Consider the following 11,943-nt stretch of genomic DNA (forward strand, 5'->3'; position numbering starts at 1 on the left):
ATATTATTTCCCAGAATTCCTTGCATCTAGCCCTGAAGATCAACAACACTTCAAGCTACTTGACGTTAGCCGAAAAGTATTCACGTAGATCAGCACGAATTCAGTTTAATTTCATTGTGTCGCCATCATGAGAGATGTTACCGGGTACCTCAAACAGCAGCAGAGCAACAGCTCAACGCCGGAGATGGCGACTGAGTGGCACACACTGGAGGATTTGCACAACAAAAGGTAAAAATGTTGCCAACTGAAGTTAGCTCTCGCTAGTGTTAGCAACCTCATTCAATTGAATTGCACGCTGAGTCATGCGCCGACCTAGCTTTAGCCCAATTTGTGAGTAATCGTCTCTCACACTGTTAGCAGAAAGTCATGACTTCCCTCCGAAAAGAACGACTCAATAAATGGTCTCCGTACAAGAAAGACTAAGTTAATAATAGTACTTTCTCTGTCGTATATACACCATTAATTGTGGCGTCTCTTAAAGTAAAATGCAAAGTGTAATAGTACAGTTACACATGGTGGGAAATTAAAAACTAGAAAACGATTGACTTACTTTTAAGTCACTGTCATAATAAATTACAACATAAGTGCCCATGTTTGCGTGGAGAATGAAACACATTTTTTCCACTTGTGTCTGAGAGTGTTGACTAAATGCGACTGTGTTGGTTCATTTGATAGGTTGTGGCATCAGCTGACGCTGAGATTGACAGACTTCGTTAAAGACCCTTGTTTCAAAAACGGAGATGGCCTTATACAGGTGAATACTTCATATTAATACACATTTCTGTCCTCATTATTGTTCAAATGATTTCGTTTTCCAATATGTGAGTTTCACTTGGAATGATCTATTAGCAGGATACATTGTTCATATAACATTTCACAATGTTGTGTATTATGAAAACAAAACAACCATAATGACATTTAATATCTGGGTTGATATTAGGAGTGTAACGGTACGCTAAATCACAGTTGGGTTCGTTTTTTTGGAAACTTAGTTTCGGTATATTTTCGGTACAAAAAACAGATTAAAAAAAAAAAAATTAACGAAAAGATAGATAAATGCAAACCATTCGGGTGATATTCGAAGAAATTACACCAGAATAAAAAATACAGAACAACAATAAAGATCTCTTAATTTTGTAAATTATTAAGACACTGACAGCCTATGACACATCTAAGTAATCAAGTGAAAGCCAAGTTGTCATTACAGTACATATATACAGTTTTTGTGATGAAAAAAATGCATACAATAACAGTTACAATTATTGCTAACTATATCAAAACTATTTTTACAATGAAAAAAATACAGTAATTTAAAAAAGTCTTTATGAAATTGTATACACCTTTTAGGCATTGAAATCTTTGAATGTTCAACAGCATATTGTAACGAATTGGGTTATCTGTGTTGTGGTCGGATTTGTGTATTGCTGAGTTGTGATGTTTCCAAGGTTCATGAATGCATCGTACGGCAAGCGAGTGGAGCAGCGGAGAAAGAAAAGCGCGAGCAGTTGTACTTGGATGAATAAAAACGTTATAATTAAACTACGTCTGACGGCATGTTCCTGGAAGACGCTACAATATGATAAATCTCACTGTTTAAGTTTGGCGTTTTAGCTCCCTCGTCTAAGAAACATTCAATGTCGGCACACAACTTTCAGACTTAACCACGTAACTTTCCCCATCGGCAATTTTAACAGGACAGACAGAATGTTTCCAAACAGGAGACCGCAGTGTACGGGGGGACCTTCGAGCTCTGGCTCTTTCCTGGCTCTCACTTTTGTGCCGCCACTCTCGTCTCCTGCACGCAACAGTCAATAGCGCTCGTGCGTAAGCTCACGCTAATAAGTGGACCGAACCGAACGCAAGTGGACCGAACCGAACATGCCATACCTAAACGTATTAATACACCCACGTGTACCATTACACCTCTCTAGTTGATTTTTTGCATTGCATTTTTGTGCATTATGCCTTAGTAAGAAAGTGTTGTATACAGAGCAGCTATGAGTGGCTGTTTATATGAAACTGGAGAAAATGAAGAAACAAATCCCAAATATTACCTAACAAGAAATGATTTTAGAAATGATTTTAGAATGATCTATATATATATATATATATATATATATATATATATATATATATATATATATATATATATATAGACACACACAAACTACTATACTTTACATTTTAACAGTCCTGTTCTTGTTTTGCAGCTTTATGAAAACTTCATCAGTGACTTCGAACACAGGTTATCAATAAAAATGACTAAGAGACTGCCAAGGAGTAACTGTCCTTCAGCCTGTTAATGTATTCATGTGACTGTCTCTCGATCTTTCAGTTAATAGTTCTTATCCCTTTGCAGGATCAATCCTTTGTCCCTCATGGAGATTATTCTCTATGTTGCCAGACAGATGACAGGTAAGACCAGGGTGATGTAGAAAACAATATTTTCTTTTATATTTGATGAATGATTAATAAAACACTTGTTTCCAGATCCCAAAGATGCCATCACTTTTCTTGAGAAGACCAAGGAAAAGGTAGTTCATGAATAAAACCACAACTAACTACGACTAGATATGTCAACAACACAATTTGGACAAACTGGCTGTGTTTATCCCGGTCCAGGTGAAAAGCAGCGAGGAAGCTGTCATTCTGTGCAAGACGTCCATCGGCAGTCTCAAACTTGAAATCAATGATCTTCCAGCAACAAAGGTGGGAGGATCTTCAAATATATTTATTTCCTATCCTTGCATGACACCATTAGTAGCACAACCTAGGGCTGGGCGATATGACTGAAAAGTATATCACGATATAAATGTTTCATATTGGTCGATATCGATTATTGAATTTTTAGGTTTTAGGTGAATATTGAACATTTAGTTATTTTATTTTAACATAATACTTAACCTTTAATAAGAGGTCAATGTAACTATGAAAGAGTGACATAAACTGGTCGATATAAAGATTAAATAAACTCAATTTTAAAGATAATGTGCTTAGAAGGGCTAAGAAATGTTTGAAAAACTCTCACAATCTAAGTATTTCATATCAGTCAATATTGATAATTATTGATTTTGTTTGAAACCTTTTCTTTAAATAACAGTTAAGAGTTTTTTTGTACATCTTTATGTAGTGTAATGTGCAGTTTGTCCTCCATCAGTGCATTGTAAATGTTTATTTGCATTAGGTCTACCCCAAAGCAGTTGTTGACACATATATTAGCCTTCATTCAATGTTCATCCAATGTAAGTGAACGAATACTCTCTTGCAGTGCATCCATCATCGTTGACCAACCGTCTTAGGACTACTTTATCTTTTTAGCGGACTCATTATTGCCATAGTCCATTTATATTTTACTTGCTTGATTTTACCTTGAGTGCGATGCCGGTGTCGGATAAGGCTAACTACTGCTAGCATGTCAAAGACAAGAACTCCTCTACTTGTACACCGTGGCCCCATCCACGGGTTTTTGATAGGGTTATCATGCATAATATAATTTAATTGTAAGAGTTATACTGAGTCGAGTGGTCATTTATTTGAGCAAAGTTACAGCGCTCGCTCGCTGTACGCGAGCATAGTGCGCGGCCGCCGGGCCTGCGAGCATGCTCCGTTGAGTTAACAGCTTCTTCTTGTTGGTTTAAATGCTTCTTCTTTGGTTTAAACGCTTCTTCTTCATGTTTGGAGGCGGAAGCGCGATCGGGTTTGTTTTTCTTTCTTTTTTTTTTCTATCGAACATTTTATCGAAAGCATTTTCTATTGGTATCGATCACGTGTCAATCGCGATACATATCGATATCGAATTATCGACCCAGCCCTAGCACAACCCATTTCTAACCTTTCCATACTGTGAATGCAGTCACAGTAGACACTGACTGGTGCCAAATGTACTCCTTTTGTTTTGCACTTTAACTATCTAGACTTAATTATGTTCACTGCCTTATCAACAGTGGCCATTTTACGACATTTTGCTAGACTGTCATTCGTCATCCATTAGCGGCCAGAGTAGCCGTCCGTCATTCGTCCGTCTATCATTTTTCTCCTTCGTCAGTCGTCCCACCTCCCAAAAAAAAATTCTGAAAAATGGGCATCCTCCAGGTACGGACTGAAAGACTGGTCCCTCAGTCTGACGGAATGCCCACCTCTACCTATTAATGCAGATAAAAAGTCTGTTTTCAATTTCATTGTCAAATGTTGTGTGGCATCTTATCTGTTCACTGTGATTAAACATTGCTGGTTTAAAGCATATTAATCATAATAGAAAAAGGCAAAACGATTAGAATGTGTTTTCAATTGATTGACACTTCATTTAAATTCTATTGAAGCTTAGATTGTTTGTCCTTTTTTTTTTTTTTTACAGTAACTTGGGATTGTAATTTTTCAATATTTAAAATCCTCAAGTCTGCCAATATGGCAATGTGCTTAAACAGGAAGTCAACGCCCAAATTTTCTTTTCAATAATATGTGCCCCCACTAGTAAAAACACGGTATTCTGATTAATATTGCTTTTGTGGAATGACTTAAGCAGTAAAATCCACCTGTTTTTGTGCATCTCGTGGGGCAGCCATTTTGCCACTTGCTTCTTACTGAAAATGCTGACTGAAATGACATCCCAGTTGCTCAGGGCTCAGATAACAAATCAATCATGGCTCAGCTTCAAAAAACAGGTGCGCTGTGATTGGCCATTAGTAGGGATGTCACAATATCGGTGATATCGCAATATTAAAATTGGCAGGATATCATCGTCTTCATGTCACAATATTAATAGCAGAAAATCTGTTTAAAAACTCAAGTTGTTTTCCATTTGTGCAGTTCCAGCACCGTCTGGTGGTTAGTTTATTAGTGCAGTTTAATTTGATGCAATGTTTTGCCACCTATAATGGATGGATGGATGTTTAAGACCCACGCTAATCGCCAGATGAAGGGGAACATTACACATTTAAGTTCTTCCACAAACTGATCGAATTCACAATGCGTGTGTGCATTAGCAAATAAGTGCCTCAATATTAGGTGTTTGGTCAATGGTCATTTATATACATTTAGATTCATGTTAACTGTACTATTTGAACTTTGTATAATTAGGACCGCAGCTAACTATCATTGTTTAGAGATGTTTACATGCAACTGCTCATGTTTATTTGTATTTGTATTTAGTGTTCTACAGAAAGCATACACACAACCAAATTAAACAGAAATCAAATTATTGTTCACATGAACAAAACTATGTTCTAACCAATAAAAGGTCCCATAAATCTGTCATACCACCAAATATTTTTCAACATCTCCGTCGGCCCGCTTCAGTCGAACACAGCATTGTGAACTACATAGACCATGATACTTTGCGCTGCTTAGCCAATAGGAGTGCATGTTTGGCCAAGCCTATTTCTTTGTGAATGCTATTATGTCCAAAAACAGAATATTGTAAACCCTGAGCAACTGTGATGTCATTTTCAGTCGACAGAAAGTGGCAAAATGGCCGCTCCAAGAGATGGCAAAAAACGGGTGATTTTTGCTGCATAACTTATATTCTACATACGCAATATTAACTGGAATGCCGTGTTTTGACCAGTGGAGGCTCATAGAACATATTTTTGTCAAGAAATTTTAGAGTTGACTTTCGCTTTAAGATTCTGCAAACACTACTTATCCCCCAAACCTAATGTAAATGCCTGCATTTCATTGCCTCTGTTTTTGTTCTCTCTTCCAGAAACTAATTGAGGAGGTTGAGGAAATGTTGAATAATTTGCCAGGTGTTACATCGGTGCATGGCAGGTTTTATGACCTCTCAAGCAAATATTATCGCATCATTGGGAACCATGCCTCCTATTACAAGGATGCCCTGAGATACCTTGGTTGTGTGGACATTAAAGACCTTCCAGGTTAGTTAAAGCATGAAGGGACTACAAACTGGAATCTGGATGACAAAGTAACAATTGCTGTTGACTTCACAGAGACAGAGAAGCAGGAAAGAGCATTCACATTGGGACTAGCCGGCCTTTTAGGAGAAGGCGTGTACAACTTTGGCGAACTGGTTGGTTGCACTCAAAATCCTTACCATGTGTCGTTTTAACAATATCAGTGCATAGTGGTTATGCTGCTTATCGTTGCAGTTGATGCACCCTGTACTGGAGTCCTTGAGAAACACAGACAAGCAGTGGCTCATTGACACACTGTATGCATTCAATGGAGGCAATGTAGAAAAATTCCAAGGCTTCAAGTCTGCATGGGGCCAGCAGGTTTGTTTCATTTATGACATTTACACCTGTACAAAGACATCGGAGAGCCGATAACTTTTAAGAACTTAACGAGGTGATAGTTACCACAATGATCAAATCTCCTAAATGTATTATTGTGGCATGCTTATGTAATGGCTGAACAATTCATCAAATTCAAACAGACTTTGCAATGTAGTTAAATGCAATTTTAGAATCGCAAAGGCTGCAAAAAAAAAAAAAAAAAAAACTCAGCTAGGCTTTACTTCTTATATACTGTAAGTGCAGGTTAGTGTCTAGTATATAAGTGTTTTAAAAGTGCAGGCCACAGGTTTTCCTATCATTGTTTCCCCAGGACCTGCAAGTACGTTTTTTACATATAATGTGCAGTAGGAGCTGACGCAACCTTTCACTGCTTGTCTGCTGTATAAAACATTAAAAAACGGACAGCAGGTGGCAGTGATCAGCCAGGTTTAGGTTTCAGAGGCAGTCAGTAGTATAATTATACAGTATACGAGATGAAAACAGTCCGGTTGAGGAGTGGCGGTTCAGACAGTTGTCAGAAAAACAGGGGGATGGAGAAAGTAAGACTGGTGACCCTCGACGATTGTTTTTTGTGGGGTTAGATAAAAAGTCACCTGTCTAAAGATGATGTCGGTGACCGAGTGGCTTTGGTGGAGTGAATGACGCGTCGTTCCATAACACGTAAGAAGTAACCACCCCCTTCTTAGCTGCATGTCCATGCTCCATGAGTCAGTTATATGCACATCAATTTGTCCTGCTGCACTATAAAGTTACCAGTAATACTAATATATGTACAGATCATGCATATTATAGATGTGGACAAATAAATGCTTTTATGTAGTACCCGCTCGCTAGGTAGGCAGACTTGAGTGGAGGGGTCTGGGGGGAAGGGAAGAGAGACATTGGTCAACAGGGCCCGTGTACCGCGTCATCACGATGTCATCGTCCGCCATGTTGGGAGCTGCATTAAAGGCTGTGTATTTGTCGATTCAAAAACATATTAAAATGCAAACAATTGGTGGGGATTTACAAGGATAAATGAGGTTGTGAAGCCAGAAACCAATATCTTGCAAAAATAGACATTATAAATGATATGGATCCCTACAGAATTACCTACTTACAATACTGAGTGGAGCTACGAACGAGACCTCCTAATACTGTGCTAATACCTCGGTTAAAAACATGTCATGTTAATTTGCACTATACGTGTAATACTTACGTTTTCAGATTGTTATTGCATTTAAGTTTACATATACCTCAGTAAAAAAACATGTCATGTGCATGTGCACTATACGTGTAATGTTTACATTTGGAGATCGCTATTATATTTTAAGGTTTACTTGTACCGGTACGTTAAAGCTAAAAGTCATGTACTGTACAATTCAGGCAATAATGTTTACATTTTGCGGTTTACACTAACATGCATGCCATAAATTATTTCTGCTGCTGTAATAGTCGTATATTCCTTTTTATTCATTTGATAGAGTAAGTAAATAAAAAAAAATAAAAAAACTTTTTCAACTTCATCTGATCCTTGTCTGTAAAACGCACGTTCAATTATCGGTAAGTTTAGTAAAAAGGCAGAAACAATCTGATGTATCAATCTGAATGTTTCCCTCTCACCTGTCTTGATTTTAGCCGGACCTTGCAGCACATGAAGCCAAACTGATGCAGAAGATCCAGCTTCTCTGTGTGATGGAGGTGAGATGGACTTACTTTCAGGTTCCAGCGGAAGTGCACAATTGGATAAGTGTGAAAGTGCATCAGAATCAACACAAATCAGTCAAGGCCTTAGTGCTTAATCAAGCATGTTTGAACAGATATTTGAAGCAAACTGTCACTTCTTCAAGTCCCAAATCACATATTGTGGTACTCTGACAAAGAGAAATACAGTGGAACGCCTCCTTTGGTTTCCAAACACATTTTTCAGTTGACACACATTAGGCTTCAACAGTCACAGCATCCCCACGGAACGCTCAATATGCATTCTCTACACAACGTAAATATTGTTCATTGTCGGAGCTGGGCTTGTCGCGGCCACCCCTCCCCTTGAGCTGCGCCGGGTGTTTGAGTCTGAATTTCCATTCATTTTAGTGAGAAATTTTGATTTGGAACACAAACAGGAGAACGGAGAACGAATTAATTACCTGAACTGAGGTTCTACCTTAGAGTGCTCCCCTGTCATTTACTTTCACACCAAAGCAAAGGTTTTTTTTCTCTAAGGTATATGTTGAGTTTTCCTGGAAGTCTGCAGTTTATACTGAACGTTCTTAAGGATTTTTATGGTACATTTACTACAATGTGGTTGTATGCGCAAAAGGAGAGTCACAGTCACCAATGCGCTATGCAGCTAATTACTGAACACCAGGAGAACAGTAAAACAAATGAACAGAAAGAGTCCACGCACGCAGGAACCGTTTCGGCCACAGCTCACACAGACACTCAAAAGCTGTCTGAAGAAAAATTGTGATGCCTGAAGGTTAGAAGATTAATGAAACCAAAAGACAATGGCACTGAAAACAATGTAATCATTCTTTGAAGTTGGGGGAGTGAAAAAGATCAGTTCAACAATTAACACTACAAAATCAGGTAAAAAAAAAAAAAAAAACTTCAAACAGCTGTGGACCAGAGCAGAATCTTAGTCTTTTCACAGTCCAGACATTCAATCCCAGGAATTTATTTTTTTTTTTCATATTTTTTCAAACGTTAGGTCTGGCAGTGAGTGGGTTAATGCTTCAATCTACTCCATTACCAAAAAATCCTCTCGACGCACACTGACCGCCTCATGATCTATCTTTTCTCGTTCGTATTTGCAGATGACTTTCACACGTCCAGCAAACCACCGGCAGCTGAGCTTCACAGAAATTGCTCAGAGTGCCAAAATCCCTGTTAATGAGGTTTGTGGGATAATGATATGATAGATATCCTTCAAGAATGTCTGTAAAACCGTTTAACATGAATCCTATACAAGTTATAGTAGAAAAATGAAATTTGCCCACATATCTATATACTGTATTGCAGGAAATGTATAATATTTTTCCTCCAAGGCTGATGAATTACAGCACATTTATCCTACTTTTAGAACTGCCCTGTTTTGGAGGGCTGCTATCTCACGCATGCTTAGCGTTACCATGACAGCCAGCTAGTGAGTGGTTAATTCTACTATTAGTGATAAATGGATGTTTGCAGAGTGTGTGCAAAGCCCATTCTTTTTCTTGCTATGTTCGTGACAACGTGTCAATCACGAAAATGTTCGAAAATGGCAGATGTTTGACCCGGTAGCTTCCAAGATATCAAGATCAATTTGAACAGGTTGTTAAGATACATTTTTGACAGTAAGCTTATATTTTACTTGGTTGTGTAATTTCACACTCGATGAGTGGAGCACTTGAAACAAATGTGGAAAGAATTGGTGTTTTTTTTTTCCTTGTCTCGTTTTAAAGAATTTGTTTTGTCAGTGTGAAAATGTTTCTAGTAGGTGAAAGCATTGTAGCTCCTGAAATATGTGGTGTATGATTTCTGTGCAGGTGGAACTTCTGGTGATGAAGGCTCTGTCCGTTGGCCTCATTAAAGGCAACATTGATGAGGTGGACAAGAAGGTGCAGATGACTTGGGTGCAGCCAAGAGTGTTGGACTTGCAGCAGGTGAGACTCTCATTGCTCCACAGAGTTTTTTTTTTTTTTTATTGACTATGTTGCTGTTCAGATCCATGAATTGCATATCTGTTGGTTGACTCAATTGACTTATCTCACTCTCGCATGTTACTTCCCAATTCAGATCAAAGGTATGAAGGAGCGTTTGGACTTCTGGTGCGGAGACGTTAAGAACATGGCCATGCTCGTGGAACAACAAGCCCATGACATCCTCACCTAAGATCCGATGAATTATTGCCAACATCCCTCTATGACCAGTAATTCCTGTTCTGTTTGGTTTTTTTTTTCTAGTGGACTGCATCCTTTAGGTTACTGGCACTTTTCATAACTAACTGTTGTGTTTTACAAAAGAAACTTGCTTGTATTATTATCAAAATATGGACAAATTCTGTCCACAACCTGAATAAAATGTCCACAAAAGTCAACTTGATCTATGTCAATTACATTTACCTTTATTTTAATATACTGTACAGTGGTACCTCTACTTACGAACGTCTCTTCATACGAAATTTTCAAGTTACAAAACGCCTCAACAGGAAAATATTGCCTCTTGTTACGAAAGAAATTTCAGGATACGAAAGGTAAAAATACAGTATGGGCTGCTACTTGCAGCTACAGTTTCCTGAACGCAACATACTCATAGCTGCTCTGCCATTGGCCATTACCTAGCATCTTCCTGGCATCCCGTTGGCTAAGAGGGACCTCTACCGTATGTGTCTATGTGTGTAGACAGACAGGTAGAAGCTATGTCGATGCAGCGTGCTCGTCATTCGCTTGGGCCATGAGGTGTTCCGATAGTTTTATGCAAATTATAAACGAGGAAGAGAAAAAAAGAAGAAAATCGTTTTTTTTTTTTTTGTCCATACAAACAAAGCAAGAGATACGAGAAAAGTATAAAAAAGGGATGCGTTTGGTTGATCTGGTCAAAGAAAATGGCCGTAATGTATCGACAGTCGCCACGTTATTAAATCAGTTCTATACAAAACGCCAGGCAAAAAACACTTCTGAGAACATGAACCAAAGAGGGCAAAAAGCGGTGAGGACAGCAATTAAAAGGTAAACGACCATCATGTTTATTCTTTACTCTGTTGTTTATTTTTTACATTATGCACAACTCTCATTTATTGTGCAATAATCTAATTGTAACATCTATTTGTTACATGTTTGGATGCATTTTTATGCTTTATAAAACATTTATGTCTGAATTTTGGGGGGCTTGGAACGGGTTAGGGCATTTACATGGAAAACGCGTCTCTACTTACAAAATTTTCTGCTTAAGAAATTTCTTGGGGTGAGTATCCCCAGTTTAGCTAATGCCCCAGTCCAAGATGGCGGCCGCACTGGGGAGACCAAGGGGCAATAACACTGGGCCACTGGAAATGAATAGTGACATTTGTGTGGCTTTTTTAAGGTTGAATGAGTTGAATGTGTGGGAAGTAGGAATCTGGGATCTTAGGCTTCTTTCAAAACAATTTGTGTCCGGGAGTATAATCAAGCTACGCTGGCACATCATGCACTTTCCTACTTCCGGAAATACGCCGTAGCAAAACTGCTGTGTAGTGGTTTGCTGGCATGCTTTTATTTTGAAGGCCGGGAAGTGTGAAGGAGGGCAATTGTGGAAAATAAGTAACTTGTTGAATGCTTGCAGACTTGTGGTCTGTTGGACCCAAATAATTATACAATACGACAAAACCAACCCCAGGGCTCGCAATGGAAGTTTGTACACGCAGCTGGGTAAGTACGTGAGTAAGTGGCACGTTTGAAGCGTGTCCACAGCGGGTTCGAATAGTAAGTTAGCCATCTAATTTTCTTTAAATAAACCTCTTCCGTTAGCAGGAGGAAAGAATGCAGTACGCAGCTCGTTGCTGCTGCAAAGCAAACTAGTTTGGAAATAAAATTAAATGCATAGTCTAGTCATCTCGGTCCCTTTATGGTTGTAGCAATCATGATATCCATTGTTGTCGCTGTCTTTTTGAAGCGACGCCCCCCGACTTTTTTCATAACTCGGGTCCACGAGTATATTCAAGCTGCACGCAGCACTGACTCAAGGATGACGCTGG

At 38.7% G+C, this 11,943-nt stretch overlaps 1 protein-coding gene across 1 annotated transcript; it reads left to right on the forward strand.

Moving 5' to 3' along the window:
• Window positions 1-14: 14 nt before the first annotated feature.
• On the forward strand, window positions 15-10,308 carry psmd13 (proteasome 26S subunit, non-ATPase 13). The gene is made up of 13 exons (XM_086025231.1): window positions 15-228; window positions 676-754; window positions 2,211-2,245; window positions 2,360-2,415; window positions 2,491-2,534; window positions 2,623-2,709; window positions 5,702-5,873; window positions 5,946-6,025; window positions 6,105-6,230; window positions 7,869-7,931; window positions 9,047-9,127; window positions 9,758-9,874; window positions 10,008-10,308. Exons 1-13 carry the CDS (start codon window positions 128-130, stop codon window positions 10,101-10,103), a joined length of 1,137 nt encoding a protein of 378 aa, XP_085881357.1. The 5' UTR covers window positions 15-127; the 3' UTR covers window positions 10,104-10,308.
• The last annotated feature ends 1,635 nt before the right edge of the window (window positions 10,309-11,943 follow it).

The sequence above is a fragment of the Filicampus tigris genome, chromosome 3, assembly GCF_054856515.1.
Source record: "Filicampus tigris isolate MCC_2025a chromosome 3, RoL_Ftig_1.0, whole genome shotgun sequence".
Classification (NCBI taxonomy): domain Eukaryota; kingdom Metazoa; phylum Chordata; class Actinopteri; order Syngnathiformes; family Syngnathidae; genus Filicampus; species Filicampus tigris.